The sequence below is a fragment of the Macrobrachium nipponense genome, chromosome 41, assembly GCF_015104395.2.
Source record: "Macrobrachium nipponense isolate FS-2020 chromosome 41, ASM1510439v2, whole genome shotgun sequence".
Classification (NCBI taxonomy): domain Eukaryota; kingdom Metazoa; phylum Arthropoda; class Malacostraca; order Decapoda; family Palaemonidae; genus Macrobrachium; species Macrobrachium nipponense.
Genome location: NC_061102.1, coordinates 33,496,020 through 33,511,383, shown reverse-complemented (window position 1 = coordinate 33,511,383; position 15,364 = coordinate 33,496,020). Strand labels below are relative to the sequence as shown.

General features: G+C 44.0%; 1 protein-coding gene across 3 annotated transcripts in view; it reads right to left on the bottom strand.

The window, feature by feature from the left end:
* Positions 1 to 320: 320 nt before the first annotated feature.
* The window catches only part of LOC135212659 (SCO-spondin-like), an 83,077-nt gene continuing 68,033 nt past the window's right edge, over positions 321 to 15,364 (bottom strand). For all 3 annotated transcript variants that reach the window (XM_064246289.1, XM_064246288.1, XM_064246290.1), the window contains one exon: positions 321 to 714. In XM_064246289.1, coding sequence (XP_064102359.1) covers positions 506 to 714 — 209 coding nt within the window. In that variant the 3' untranslated portion in view covers positions 321 to 505. The remainder of the gene's footprint in view (positions 715 to 15,364) is intronic.

Genomic DNA, 15,364 nt, shown 5'->3' with positions numbered 1-15,364 from the left:
ATAGACAAAGGATCCACAGCAGTACATTTCTCTTTTATCTTGTAAGTCCTCAACTTCTGGTATCAGTTTGTATGGTGAAGTGGGCAACCAACCACAACACATTTTACAAGTGAGCTTAGGGAAACATATACCTTTGGGCTTTAATGTCTGTAAGAACAGAGCAGAAATGAGCAACCATGCACATATCCACTTTGTAAACACTTACTGTAGATTACAAAAGGACAAAATCCTTTATATGTCTTCCCTTTTTTATATTTAATTTATAATAAAATCACTGAAGGTATTTAGAAATAATTCTTTGAAGAATAAAAATCACGGAGTCCAATTAAACAACTTTAATTATCATATATAATACTGTATCTGGAACACATGTGTACTTTGAATTACATATAATCATTATTTGTATTTTATTTACAAATTTGGTATCACCCAAAGCTTATTGATAGCTATATGAAGGGATTCCCGCTGAAAATATCACAGCATCACAGATGCTCTCTTCAGTCTTTCAGGAACATACGCGATTATGTACACAATTTCTAATCCATGGCCAATATTCTGAGACTTTCATGAAGACTGTGTGTGGTTGTTTGCATGTAAATGTGCCTGATGCTGCAGACACAACGCCACTGACTGTCCATCTCTCCCTGACATCACTTCCTGTATTAACTAAATAAGGACCTCCTGATGCACCTTTCTGAAGAAACTCTTTTCCATCTGTAAAATAAAGTAAACAGTCAGAAATTTTTCTCTTCACTTAACATTTTTTGCAACTTAAGACAATGATGCATGCAATATCTTTGTTAAATATATAAATGACAGATTTTAAAATAATTTGAATTTTGTTCATGAAACTTACCTGACAGATACCTGACATATATATATAGCTGTATTCTCTGAAGTCCGACAGAATTTCAAAATTCGCGGCACACGCAGTGGGCGGCCAGGTGGTAGTACCCATTCCCGCCGCTGGGAGGCGGATATCAGGAACCATTCCCATTTTCTATTCATATTTTTTCTGTCGCCGGTGCTGTAAACAACTGTGCAGTACCTCCGCCTAGGATTTTGAAACTTCATTAGCCGCTTAAGTATCCTAATTATTCTTTCGATTATTGACTTGGATTTGTGGCTAGGCATACGCTATCATAAGTTAAATTTTTTCATTGCATTTGATGTCTGAAGCTAGTTAGCCTAGTTTCAGACTTTGTTGTCTGCATGGGGTAAGGTGAGGCTACCGGAACTTTCGGTAGACACTCGCTTAGTATATATGATGTTTACATGTTTTCTTTACATAAAGATCAATGTAAATAGGTAATGTGTGACTGATTACGGAAGAAGTAGGATTCATGTACGCATTTTAGAGCGTGTTAGAATCAGGAGGTTTTCCTCCACAGTAAACAGAAGTTAGAAATAATGAACCTTCTAACCTCCTCTAGAATTTATTTTGCCTAACCCTGTGGTATGGCTTACGGGCCTAGAAGAAGTGTCTGCTGGAGGATTACATCAAGTAATCTTAGACTAAAGTGCTCGCTCTCCAATCAGTGTTGTGAAGTGTAGTGCCCCTTGTGTTGTGGAGGGGGCGTCAGATCGGCCCCATAATGCCTCTAGGCCTGGACCTCTGTCTGACTCCCAGGACTCAGGGAGAGGGCATGTCGAAAGCCGCAAGAGGGTTACGGGGGCTCCCCACCGATCTGGCGTCCCTTCGGCAGGACCTGTTGACGTTTCCCAGGCTGCTAAAGATCGTGCACGTGCACGAATCTTGAAGGATTGCTTCTCGTCCTCCGAGGCGTCCTCCCCGCGCAAGGGTTGGAGCTCTCGGAAGGACTCGCGCCCTCTAAGAAGCTTTAGAGAAGAGGACGCTTCACGTCCTCTCTCTCGTCAAGAGGGTACGTCAGATCGGCCCCATAACGCCTCTAGGCCTAGACCTCTGTCGGACTCCCAGGAAACCAGGGAGAGGGCATGTCAAAAGCCGAAGGAGGGTTACGGGTTTTTCACGCTGATCTGGTTTCCTTTCGGCAGGTCCTGTTGTCGCTTCCCAGGCTGCCGAAGATCGAGCACGTGCACGAATCTTGAAGGATTGCTTCTCGTCCTCCGAGGCGTCCTCCCCACACAGGGGTTGGAGCTCTCGGAAGGACTCGCGCCCTCTTAAGAAGCTTTAGAGAAGAGGACGCTTCACGTCCTCTCTCTCGTCACGAGAGAACGTACACGCTGATCAGGCGTCCTTTCGGCAGTAGACGTCAGGGCTCTCAAATTTTATTTACATAAACGAAGGAAGTAAGAGGTCCTTCGGGTAATTTATGGTGCTCAGTGAAGAGACCACATTTACCCTTTTCGAAGAATGCACTGGCTCTTTTCCTTAGGGACATTATTAAGGAGGCTCATTCATCTTGCCAGAAGAGTGATTTGAGCCTCCTGCGAGTGAACGCTCATGAAGTTAGAGCTGTTTCAACCTCGCTAGCATTCCAAAAGAATATGGTAATCAAGGACAATCTTGATTCCACCTTTTGGAGGAGCAACTCCGTATTCGTCTCCTCTCCTCATGGCGCTCCGTATACGTTATGTAACGTTCGCTTTACTTCGAAAAAGGATATTGTTCAAGCTGATAAGCTTGACGTCCGGCAAGCTGCTTTGCACAGTCAAACAACTTATGTCTCTGGTTCGGCATAAGAAGGGCAATTTAGACGTGAGGAAGCTTTTGGAAGTGCTCGACGTCCTACAAGTAGAGACGTTCTCCAGGACGCTCGGCAAGCACCTTGCGAGGGTGTCTTTCGGACGCTCGGTGTTCCTTTGCTGAGTGCGTTTCTGGAGATGTTCATTTGCATTACTAAGACGCAAGTTGTCGCACAGGCGGCCACTGTCTTTGTAAGAAGGTATGAAGGTCTTTAAGGCCCGTCTTGAAGACGAAAGCCGTACGTCTTCCTTTAGTGTTCACACACTTCAGGAGCAGCGTGCGGCTCTCCAGGGAGACTCGCATGAGGACGTCCCTTGAAAATATTCAACGTCCTACGCAAGACGCGGTACGTCATAACATTGAGATGTTGGCAAGGTCGCTCGCCAGGACGCCTCTTGGCGGGCCTTGCATGCATCAGGGCGCTCAACGAGATCCTCTCTGAAATGTCGTTCAGAACACTCGGTGTTCTCTGCACAGACACGCTTGCAGCTAAGCAGGACGTTTTTTGAGGACGCTCAGCAGGACGCTTTCCAGGACGCTAAGCAGGACGCTTTTGAGGACACTCAGCAGGACGCTTATGAGGACGCTCGGCAGGACGCTTATGAGGACGCTCGGCAGGACGCTTATGAGGACGCTTTTGTGGACATTCGCCAGGACGCTTTGCAAGAGAAAAAGACTTGTAGACGGCGTCTTATTGCTGTTCAGGACGTTTCTTAGGACGCTTGACGCTTTCAAAACGCTCGTCAAGAGGAGGTTTTTCAGGACTCTCCACAGGACATTCCTTTACAGAAATTAAAAAAAAAAAAAAAAAAAAAAAAGGATTCGGAGTTAGCGGAGAGACATACCCGAATTTTTTCTTCGATCCCTCTTGCCTCTTCATCGATTTCTCTGAGAATCGGGAAGATTATATACTCGGATTCCTGGGTGACTTTCGGTCATGTTAAAGGGTTTTCCCCAATTAGCAAAGTGCTAATTATTTTGTCAAGTAAGGACGTTTTCCCCATTGTCAAGATACTAAAACGTTTTGTCATTTAAGTGGCGGACGCCTCATAAATGGGGTAGTTCTCATTGACATAGATTTTAACGTTTTTATCGTTTAAGCGGATAAACTCTCATTAACAAATTTCGGAAAAGCTCTCATTCATTTTCAGAGGCTCATCGGGGAGTAAGAAAAAGACTTGTAGACTAGGTCCAGGAAGTCTTATGTCCAATATCATAAGAACATTGAACGGTCCTTTTCGATCCTCGGTTCTCACTTGATGATCTCTATTCGAATATTACTCCCTTCTCTTGGCAAAGAGTCTTGGCAAAGAGTCAAGGAGTTCTTTTAAAAAGTCTCATTCATTAGAACGTGGACAGTCGTTTTCCTTTCTTTCTCTCTTCCTCGTCGAGGAAAGATGTAGTAGAGAATTCGATGTTCAAATTACTACAATACTTACGTAGTTTATCTTTGCGTCATTTTGCTAATGTATGGGTCAAGTCATATACGCATATCGTATTTACCTCTACGGATAGAAACCGAAAGAACTGTTGTTCTAATGTATTTAATTGACACTCCCTTCAACCTTCCAAGAGTTTTCGGAGTAAGAACAACTCTTAAGGTATTGTTACGACAACACCAACTCAGCTTCTGCATTTAGCGAATTCTGTTTCGTTTAAATATGCCTGCTTGAGAGTTTCCTTTTGCTCGATAATATCATACCTATTCCTTCGTAAAGGGAGTAGCTGGCAACTCAGGCAGATAGTGCGAGGCGATGAATGAACAAGGCTGCTGTTACTGTGATCTACGCAGTACCGGCTAGCTCTGTGACATGCGCGGTTGGTTACGTCTCTCTCCCCTGCGGGAATGGCTGACTAGCCGTCTCTCTGCCCTACAATCATGGATTTTAGCCTCGGGTTGAGGAAATTTCTAGTAATCATGAATGAACATGCCTTCCGTTTACTTAGAAAATTTCAACAAGATATCTCTTATACATGTTCGGTGCGGTTTTACCGCACTGTAACAGAATTCTGTACGAGTCTACCGCGGCATAGCACTATAATAATGCTCTCCTGCTTATGCAAAGCGCAGCCTTTTTTAGGGAAGGAAGCAGGCTGAGTGAGGGAATGGATGAGTTTGCTGGGGACCATTTCCTCGCTGGAGTTGTTTTCCCTGAATAAACAGCAATTCAGACCTCTACAGTTTTTCCTAACGGAGAAATTGGAATAACATCAAAGATCTAGTAATAATTCTAATTTTCTCTCAACGGCTTGAGGATCACCTCAGGTGATAGCGAGAGGGTGCCAGGCATCCGAACAGAGGAACAGATGTCCTGGCACATTGTCTGAAAGAATTGGAAGCCAATTTGGTTGGCTCTCCAGTTCCTCGAAGAGTTAGTTTTGACCGAGTGGTCCAAATCATCTCGGATAATTTCTCAGCTCTCTCATAGCTCAAGAAGAGAGAGTTGGTTATGGGTTTGGGCACGGAACGTAACGATCCTCAAGAGGTTAGTTAAACTAGTGCACGTCCGTGCGGGTCTTCTCGATCGAAGGCAGCAACTACTGACGTCTGAGTAATCCTCACTTAGAAGTATGTCGAAAGTTGAGGAGAGACTGAGGGCGTCCTTTCGTAAAGTTTTTCGTAATATTGAAGACGAAGAAGCTTCCTCTTAAGTTGTTCCCTTATTCATGATCCTAGAGGATTAGCATTAGTCGCCACCATGTTGGCCTTTAAGAGGTTGGATTCACAGAGGTCATGTAATTCAGAGAGAATTGTCCAAAGACCCTTCCTGAGAGAATCGGTGTAATCTAACATCGTCACTTAGTGAAGTATCTAATATCTCTCCTCTCTGAGTCTGAAGGCGTTCAGACTATCGAGAAGCGATAAGATCTTCAAGATTAATGGCAGTCTCTTGGCCAAGGCAAAGCAGTGCTGCCTATTTTGCAGTGTACCAATCGGAGGGGGCCGTTTCTGGAGATAGTGAAGGGAAAATGACTGTTCCTCCACCTCGACCTCTGTGAATTTCTTTATGGTTCTATCTTTCCGTCTGAAGTATGAGATAAGCTAGAAGTCCTAAGTATTGTAGAATATGCAAATATGTTGTTGACGGCCTCTAGGCTCAGAGATTCGGTTCTGTCAAACAACAAAGCTTCACGATCTTTGAGGTCTGTGGAAATCTTGAAATTCTCTGGATCGAAGGTTCCGGCATGGAACTTAGACATAGTCTGAGTTTCTGATGCCAAAAGCATTTCGAACCTATCCTTTCTGCGAACTTAATACACGTGACCAGAAAGGCTAACATTCTAACCGCTCTAGCTACGGCAAAGAGGGTTAGTGAGGTTTTAGCCATCATCAGAGGTTTTGGCTTTAAAGGACATAATGCGGTCTGTCCTCTAAGCCTTCCGTTCTTGGTAAGAACGAAAACCTGTCTAACCCTTGACCCGGAGGCTTGGAGACCAAGGGTATGGCACAAATTATTGGGCAAGTGCATAGAGAGTCCTGTGCCCTGTCGGGTCTCTCAAGTTTTATCTTGATAAAACTATAGAAAGTCGAGGTCAACGGACAATCTGCGGTGTTCCGTAAAAAGACCAGACTGGTTCATGTCCAAGAACACCCTGGCATTATAGTCAAAGAGTTCTTTTAAAAAGTCTCATTCATTATGTTGGCATAAAGATTTGAGATTTTTTCTTAAAAATGAATGCTCAAGAGGTGAGGGCGCGGCCTCGGAAGCATTTCAACAGAGCATGACACTCGGTAACATCCTGAGTGCCACGCTTTAGCGAAGCAACTCTGTGTTCGCTTCACACTCCCGACGGGATGTGAAGACGACATTTGAGATCTGTAAGTCGCTAGGACCATACATATCCGTAGATATATTATTGGGGGCAGGAAGCAACACGAATCCTATCCTATAGAAAAGGGATAGGTGTGCTTTTAAATTTGAAGGGTTGGTCGCTTGAGGCGCGTTCCTTTTCTTTAGCCTAGAAGTTATGGAACTAACTTTGATAGGTTAGGTCAAGCGGTGGTTTTAGCTTCGTTGCCCTCAGAAGTATGGTCATATGGTCTAGTCACATTGTGGTCACGCCCCCGTGACAGATCATCTAGAGCGCACCAGCATTACAGGTCTCTACCTCGCTGGTAACTCTAGTAAAGCAGAAGCAGACTTTGGTGACAGTAATCACGAAGTCGGCTATGCTAACAGGTGAGGAACCAAGATGTATATCATCTACTTAATTTAGTTTCCTAAAAATCCTATTCTGTCTCTTCCCACCATCCGAAGGTGGGATTCAGCTATATATATATCTGTCAGGTAAGTTTCATGAACAAAATGTTATTGTTATAATACAATTAAGTTTGTTCATACTTACCTGGCAGATATATATAATTAAAGTGCCCACCCACCTCCCCTCAGGAGACAGTGGCACTGATAAAATATGAATAGAAAATGGGAATGGTTCCTGATATCCGCCTCCCAGCGGCGGGAATGGGTACTACCACCTGGCCGCCCACTGCGTGTGCCGCGAATTTTGAAATTCTGTCGGACTTCAGAGAATACAGCTATATATATATCTGCCAGGTAAGTATGAACAAACTTAATTGTATTATAACAATGACATTTTTACTAACACAAACCTGAAGTCTTTACATAGGTGGATTTATTTCAAAGCACAACTTTGAGCTAGCCATTTAACACAAAAGGTTGATATTGGTAGTTGGGTACTGATGGTAGGGGGAGGAATCCCAGCCATCCAATTGGTATGTATTTTCACTTAACCTTTTGCCCCAGGAAGCAGAATGAAGGGTGGCTAGATGTGGGCCATTTATGTAAAGACCTCAGGATGTTAGGATAAATAATAATGTTCATACGCAGAACAAACCTTTGGTCTTCAAATGTATGGGAAAAGTATACAAGGATTTTAGTGGCAACAGGAGAGCCAACAGGGGTGTAGGAAGAGGGAACAGCCTGACCTGATTCACCCCAGCAATGCAGTGGTGTACCACTCTCTCTAATTGCCTTCATAGCAAGACACGTTTCTACCTTTCTAATGAAGCTGATTTTTTTGTGTTTTTTTTCTGAGATATTTAGTATTTTCTGTGTGTATTTTGCATTTATGGAAGTGCAAACCCTTGAATCATAAGCAACCCTAGACTCAGATGAGATGTCGGGGGGGTAGGTAACTACCCTTTTTCTCATTGTTTGGCCTCTGGATACAGACACCCATACCACTTGCAGCAAATGCACAGAGTTAACAATTGTAGTGTGAGTAATCCCTGTCCTGAGTGTTTTGTATTTGGTCTCCTGAGCAATGGAGGAATTTTGGTAAGAAGGTTTTTCAGCCCCAATGGCAAAAATGTATCAATTCCTTCTTGTTCCATCTCTTCTTTGCCAAAATCTCTTCTCATTGCTGCTTCTGCTCAGAAAGACTTAGCTCCCTCTCATTCCCCTAATGCTTTGTCTTTAGAAGATTTGAAGTGGGGCAGAATAGGTTTTGGGAAATCTTGTTATTGATATTGCTGCCCCCATTCTTTAGGGGAGGGGAAGCTTCCTCCCTTGTATGGGAGGGGCTTACTAGGGGCAGCTCCCTCTTGTAGTCTTTCAAGAGGTAAATTGCACTAAAGATATTAGTGTTGGGCACTGTTAGCTCTACCAGGGGTTCCAACCCTTTCTGGTCCTAGTCCCACTGCATGTCTTCTATCATCCCAGAGTTATCAGCCATGACAGTTTGTAGATCTTGAGTTTCCATTTCTTCATCTCATCTGTCAGCAGCTCTCACCACACCTTACAATGTGCCATCACCAGCTGTGTCATCTCCATTGACATCCATCCCTGGGCCTTCTTCACCTGCTCCTTCTGACTCTCTTGTTCAGGTTATTTTTTATAGTATCAATGGCGTCTGTCTGAAGAAGTAAGGCCATGCCGAGTTGCTGAAATTGACGAGTTGAAGACGCAGATCTTCATCTTCATCTTTGTCGTCATTTGTTCTGATCATTCCTGTCCCATCAAGAGGCCTACTGTAGAATCCTATGACACAGCTGACAGCAGTGTGATGTTTGATAAATTGAAAGCCTTTTAGTTTATTGTTAGTTCTGTTTAATCATGCCTAAAGTTTCTGGTGTTGCGTTTTCTTTATAAAGTGATTGCTAGAGTAGACTGCTATATGAATCTGTTCTGATTGTGGCGATTAATGTCAGATCTTAGTTTTACCATAAGATATGATCTTAGTTTTACCATAAGATATGCCTTGTTTATGGTACAAATGAATCCACGAAAAGGAGTTGCAGAAGGCATCAAACTTCATGACGTCTCCATTGGAGGTTAAGATGTTCACAGTAGGCAGCTGATTACTTGATGAAGTGTGCATCACCAGTAAGCGGACGGTAACAACCGACCACATGATGCTCACGAAGTGGGCTGAAAGGTGGTCTCATCTGGAAGATGTGCAGCTACAGTAGCTAGCTGAGGGCTACAAGGACGTCGACCTTATCATCGGCTTGAACAGCTCACTGTGTCATGAAGTCCTCGAACAACGTTCGGATGAAGAAAAAGAGCCCACAGCTCACCTGACTAAGCTCGGTTGGGTGGCATTCAGGCCAACTGGATCAAGTACTGGGACGCCTCCTGCCATGATGCATCACTTTGCACTTGCTGAGCATTCCAATGATGTGAGGGAGTTGCTGCAAGAGCACTTCAACAACCGTGATTTTTGGGAGACAGCTCCATTCCCACATCAAGAATTTGGTCGAAGACAAGATATTTCTCGATAAGGTATCTGCTTCCATTCACTAAGAGGATGGCAAATATTCAATTAAACTGCCACTACAAGATAACTGCAATATCTCTAATAATCAAGAAGCTGCAGTGCAGCGCTTGGACAGTCTGGTGAAGAAGTTCAACAGGGATGAAGACTACAGATGTGCCTATGTCCAAACAATGGAGAAGAGCATCCAGAAAGGCTATGCGGAGCATGTACCGCTTGACCAGCTGGACAGAAATGATGGCAAAGTAAGGTATATGCTTCATTTCTCTCTTCAGCATCCATCCAAACCGAAGATAAGAATCATTTTTGATCCAAGGTTAAGTACCAAGGCACCTCGTTAAATGAGCACCTTCTTCAGGGCCCCGACCTAACGAACAGCTTGGCAGGAACGCTGTTGCGGTTCAGAGACTGTAGGCATGCCGTCACAGCTGATCCGGAAGACATGTATCGTCAGGTTCAGGTTTCAATGGAGGATCGTGACTTCGTTACAGTTCCTGTGGTGGCCATGAGGGGACACAACACTGGAACCTGTAGAGTACCGGATGGTCGTGCACCCATTTGGTGTCAATTCCTCTGGAAGCTGCATCAACTATGCACTCCGTCATAATGCAGAACATGGGCACAAGTACTGCGATGAGGCATCTGAAGCTATCGTGAAGAACTTTTCTACGTTGATAACCTCCTCGAGGACCACGACGACGAGGAGCGTCTCAAGATGATGACGGTGGATGTGACTTCGCTCTGTGCTGACAGAGGCTGTTGTCTGAACCAGTGGACGTCAAGCAACAGGTGACTGCTCTCTGTCATTCCCGAGTCAGAGCGAGACGCCTCTGTTGCAAGTCTGGACTTCAGTAGGAATGAACTTTAAGTAGAAAGAATGCTGGGTATGCACTGGTCTATGGAGGGAGATTTCTTTACCTTCAAGATCAATATGAACGATAGACCATACACCAGAAGAGGCATACTATCTGTTGTAATCTCAGTATACGACTCACTGGGACTCGAAGGTGCCATTCACACTACCTGCCAAGCTCCAACTTAAGGACATTTGCCATAAGCAGTTGAAGTGGGATGACGACATTGGAGAAGCAGAAGTGGTGAAGTGGAAGACTTGGTGTGATCAGCTTCCTCTCCTAGAGACCATGAAGGTAGGTTGATCCTACGTTCCAGAAGGCTTTGGACCAATCCAGACCTTTCAGCTTCACCACTCAGCTGATGCAAGCCAGCTGGGATACAGTATGGCGTCTTATCTTCGGATGGAGGGCTATGACGGAGAAGCATGCAGCATGCTGGTGTTTGGAAGGTCGAGGGTAGCACCACTCAAGAGGACCACCATCCTCAGACTTGAGTTGATGGCAGCTGTGGTCGCAGCATGCACAGACTGCAAGTTGAGCGAGGAGCTCAGCATGAAGTTAGAACCTTCCGTCTTCTGGACTGATTCGACAGCTGTACTCAAGTATCTTCTAAACGACCATGCACAGTACCATACATTTGTCGCCAACAGAGTGAACCTCCTTTGCAAACTGACATCAACCGAAACCTGGCAGTATGTTGACACCTGTAACAATCCTGCTGACTAGGCGCTGAGACACTCCTGGCATCCACCATGTGGTTCAGCTGTCCTTCCTTCTTGTCACAGCCTGCCGATGCCTGGCCCGTGACTCTGAGCGACGCCAAGGGTGCGTCATTCCACGATGACCCAAAAGTCAAGATCACGCATCTGATCTGTGAAGCAGTGACAATGCCAGAGTCCTTTGTCAATAACATTGCTGAATGTTTCTCAAGCTGGCTCAAGTTCGTGCTCAGCATCGCGTGGATGTGACGTCTCTCACTCTACGCAATAGGACTCCTTGAAATCTCCTAAGTGCTGAAGAGATTGTGTATGCTAGTAGCCTGGTCTTGAAAATGCTTCAACAAAACGCCTTCCCTTGAGAAGTTGAAGCATGCGAGAATGCCGGCGGAGTTGTTTCTCCCTATAGCAAGATGGTAAGACTTAAGCCATTTTACTCGGATGGAATGTTTCGTGTAGGAGGTCATCTGAGAGAGTCCGCCGTCGATGCTGGTACTAAGCATCCTGTAATCTTGCCCAAGGAAGGTCCTGCGATTTGCCTGTTAGTGCAGTGGAGCACCAGAAGCTGGGACACTGTGGGCAGAACTACCTGGTGGCGGACCTTCTACAGCACCACTGGATCATGCAGGTGAACTCGGTAGCTTGGTCTGTCATCAGGAACTGTGTGCGATGCAGAGCCATGGCAGCGCGCCCCATAACTCAGGAGATGGCTACGGTTCCCCCCAATCACATCATCCCAGGGGAGCCTGCGTTTACCAAGTCTGCAACAGACTGTTTTGGCCCCTTCATGGTGAAGATTGGAAGATCGCAGGTGAAGCAGTATGGAGTGCTTTTCACCTGTCTCACATCAAGAGCCATTCACATCGAGATGGCGGACTCAATGGAGATGGATTCATTCCTTAATGCACTGCGTTGCTCCAGTTCAGTTAATGATAGCTGACAATGGGACCAACTTCATTGAAGCAGACAATGTACTATGTAAGGAGCTGGAGAAGCTCAACCACTCAATGGTCAGTGATGCCTTGTCAGCAAAGGGCATCACCTGGTGCTATAACACTCCCTATTCTTCCCACTGGGACGGAGCTTGGGAGTGCCAGATACATACCATCTGGCAGGCACTGAAGGGCATTTGTCAGCAGCAGATCTTGACAGACTGTTCGCTCTCGACGCTCTTCTGTGAGGTTGAGGCGCCATTGTAATTGGCCACCCTCTGGTTCAAGTCATGGACGACCTAGACAGTCCAGAACCCTTGTCTCTCAGTATGCTGCTAAACCTCAAGGATCACCTGCACCCATTCCTCACATGGCTGACATCGACCAGTACTCTTGGCTCCGGTGGAAGCAGGTCCAGTATCTAGCAGATCTCTTCTGGAAACGCTGGACGTTAGAGTATTTGCTGTACTGCAACAGCGTTGGACACCACTATGCCAGAATCTGCAAGTCAGAGACATCGTGCTAGCTTTGGATAAAAAGCTACCCAGAGGTACTTGGCCTTTGGCTCGAGTGCTGGAAGTCATCTGTGGGAATGACAGCAACGTCTGGAGCGCTCATCTCAAAACCGAAAGTGGGTCTACCCGAGACACATCTCTAAAATGTGCTGACTCCTTGAGTGTGGTAAAGTATAGTGTTCAGGGTGATGCCAACTGCTGCCATCCCCCCCCCCCTCCCCCATTAAAAAAAAAAGGTATGCAGATTACCTGAAAATTAAGTACCTCACTTAATGGGAGGTGGTGTAGAATCCTATGACACAGCTGACACCAGTGTGATGTTTGATAAATTGATAGCCTTTTAGTTTATAGTTAGTTCTGTTTAATAATGCCTAAAGTTTCCAGTGTTGCGTTTTCTTTATAAAGTGAATGGAATCGATGCATAGAAAATGTTTTTGCTAGCGTAGACTGCTGTATGAATCTGTTCTGATTGTGGCGCTTAATGTCAGATCTTAGTTAGTTTTACCTTAAGATATGCCTTGTTTTTGGTACAAATGAATGTTGAAGAGTTGTAGAAGTTTAGTGGTGTGCAATACTCTGTTAAAATTGCCTGTTTATATGTTTATTACACCATTTTGTGTGATTTCCCACCAGTAGAATGTTCTAAAAGCTTGAACCAGAAGTACATATCTCTATTTAATTTAGTTAAATTGTACAAGTTGATTTTATGGAATTTAATTAATTATTAGTGAAAGTTGATGTCATTATTTTTTATGTAGTTATTGAAGCTGTGAAAGGTGTAACTACGAATGTAAAGTGCTGTTGTTTATATGTTTTCTGATTGTAAACAATGAGCCCAGTAGCCAAGAGCGGCAGGTTTTGCGTTGTTCACCAGTCCCTGCCCAGACAAGTTCTCCTGTATGTCAGTCCTCCCTGCATGGATGTGCCCCAATGTAACGTTTATTTTAATTGGGCTTTGCTGGAGTTCGAGTTTCGAACATGCTTGTCACAGACTGAGTGCATGAGTGTGTTTTGGAGGCCCACAGCATTATTACTATGGTCTGTATTTTGTACTTGTCAGCCTACCTTCCAGAAGGTGAGAGTAACAATGTGTTTTTTTTTTGTGTGAATGTTTTGGTTAAGCCATATTCAATGTTTAAATGTATTCAATTTAAGTATGTTTCATAGTAGTTAAACACTATTTTGAGGTTTTTTGTAACATGTTAAATTTTGTTTAGTTAAATTTGTTTAATGCAAGATCATTTCATCATTCATCAGCGAATCTTGTTTTGCTGTTCTGCTTGAGGCCACTTGTTTAACATAAACTCAGTACAGTATATTTTTTGTGAAGAATGTTGGGAAATTTTATGTCCATAGTACTATGATGAAATGTACTTTGTCATGTAGGCTACCATAGTGCAAATTAATGAATACTCATTTACAATATTAGACTGTAAGGATTTTTTACCACTTTATGTGCTTGTTTTGATATTCTTTGCACATCTTGTCAGTTTAAAGATTACCACATATCAAGGGCCTTATCATGTAGCCTACTGTTTGTGTAATAGTAATTTTTTTTAGAGTAAATTACTTTTGCATTTGTGTTTGCTGTCTGTTTGTAGTAAGAATGTTGATGTGAAGCTATTGTCAGGATAGTCACAAGAGGGCCTGTGAAGAGTATGAAATGTAAGGAAACAGCAACTGCAACTTGGGAATATGACTCCAAAAACAAGTCTCTTAAGAAAATGGACAACACATTCATAGAGCACTACAAGTTATTAAACTGTCCTCTAAAATTTTCTGTCCATTGTAAGTAATACCCGAGGGCTCTTACCGGACATAGGGATCTTTCCTCTTCTTCCATACCTAGAACATCAGTAAGATAATAACAAAAGAACATGGGCAAGGCTGTGACAGGTTCTCGCTTTTTGCTAAAAAATCTATAGCAAAGGAACATAATGTATCCCCCTGAGAGAAGCCTATCCTTTTTGTCAATACTGTAGCCTGAAGCTACTAATTCTCTTTGCTGTGGTCAGTCCCACTAGGGACAATGAACTTAGAGATTTGAAGCAAGCCTTCGATGGCCATCTCAACACCACATCTAAATTCCAGGCAAATGAGACCTATTTCTTAGACTTGGAAACATTAAAAGATCCAATAAGATCAAAAAGATCTTGGTTACCTGAAACATCGATATCTCTGGGTTGGACGTCACTCTGTACCCTTTAATAGTGGGAGTCGAGAGGTCTCTTAGAAGATCTCAAATATCTGAGAAAGTCTGTTATTTGAAAGATAATGGTTCCAGAAGATGAAACACTGTCTCTTCTACACTGTCTAAAAACTGACCACTTCACTTGATACTCTATTGGAGGAGTCACGTCTGCATCTAGCAATTGCCCCTGCCACAGACCTAGAAAATCATTTCTTTTTGACAAGTCTACGGACATTCGAAAGCCTGTTAAGAGCCAGACGGTGATTCCTGGAGGTGGCAAATGATTCTATGGTTGGTCTCCCACATAGACCCAAAAGGGCAGAACAGACCCATTGATCCAGTGTCCACTCTGTTGGACATGTTTGTTTCTTACGACTCAAAGTTGACTGCTAGTAAGTTGCATCTTCCTTGGATGAACCTTGTGATTAGTTTCGATCTGTTCCGGTCCGCTCAACATAGAATTTCTCTCACTACTTCAAAAAGAGAAAACAAGTGAGTTCCCCCTTGGAACTTCATGAAAGCCAACGTCGTGGTGTTGTCTGAGGGAACCGTCACCGTGCAATTATAAACTTCCTCTGCAAAATGAAGAAGTCATAAGTGTACTACTCTCAGCTCTTAAGTTGATGTGCATTAACCTCTTGTGAGGGGATCACTTGCCTGAGACCTCCTTGGACCCAGAAGAGCTCCCCAACCTAAATCTGACGCATTGGAAAAGAAGTCTAGGTTGGGGCTCACCAGGAGAGATTTCCC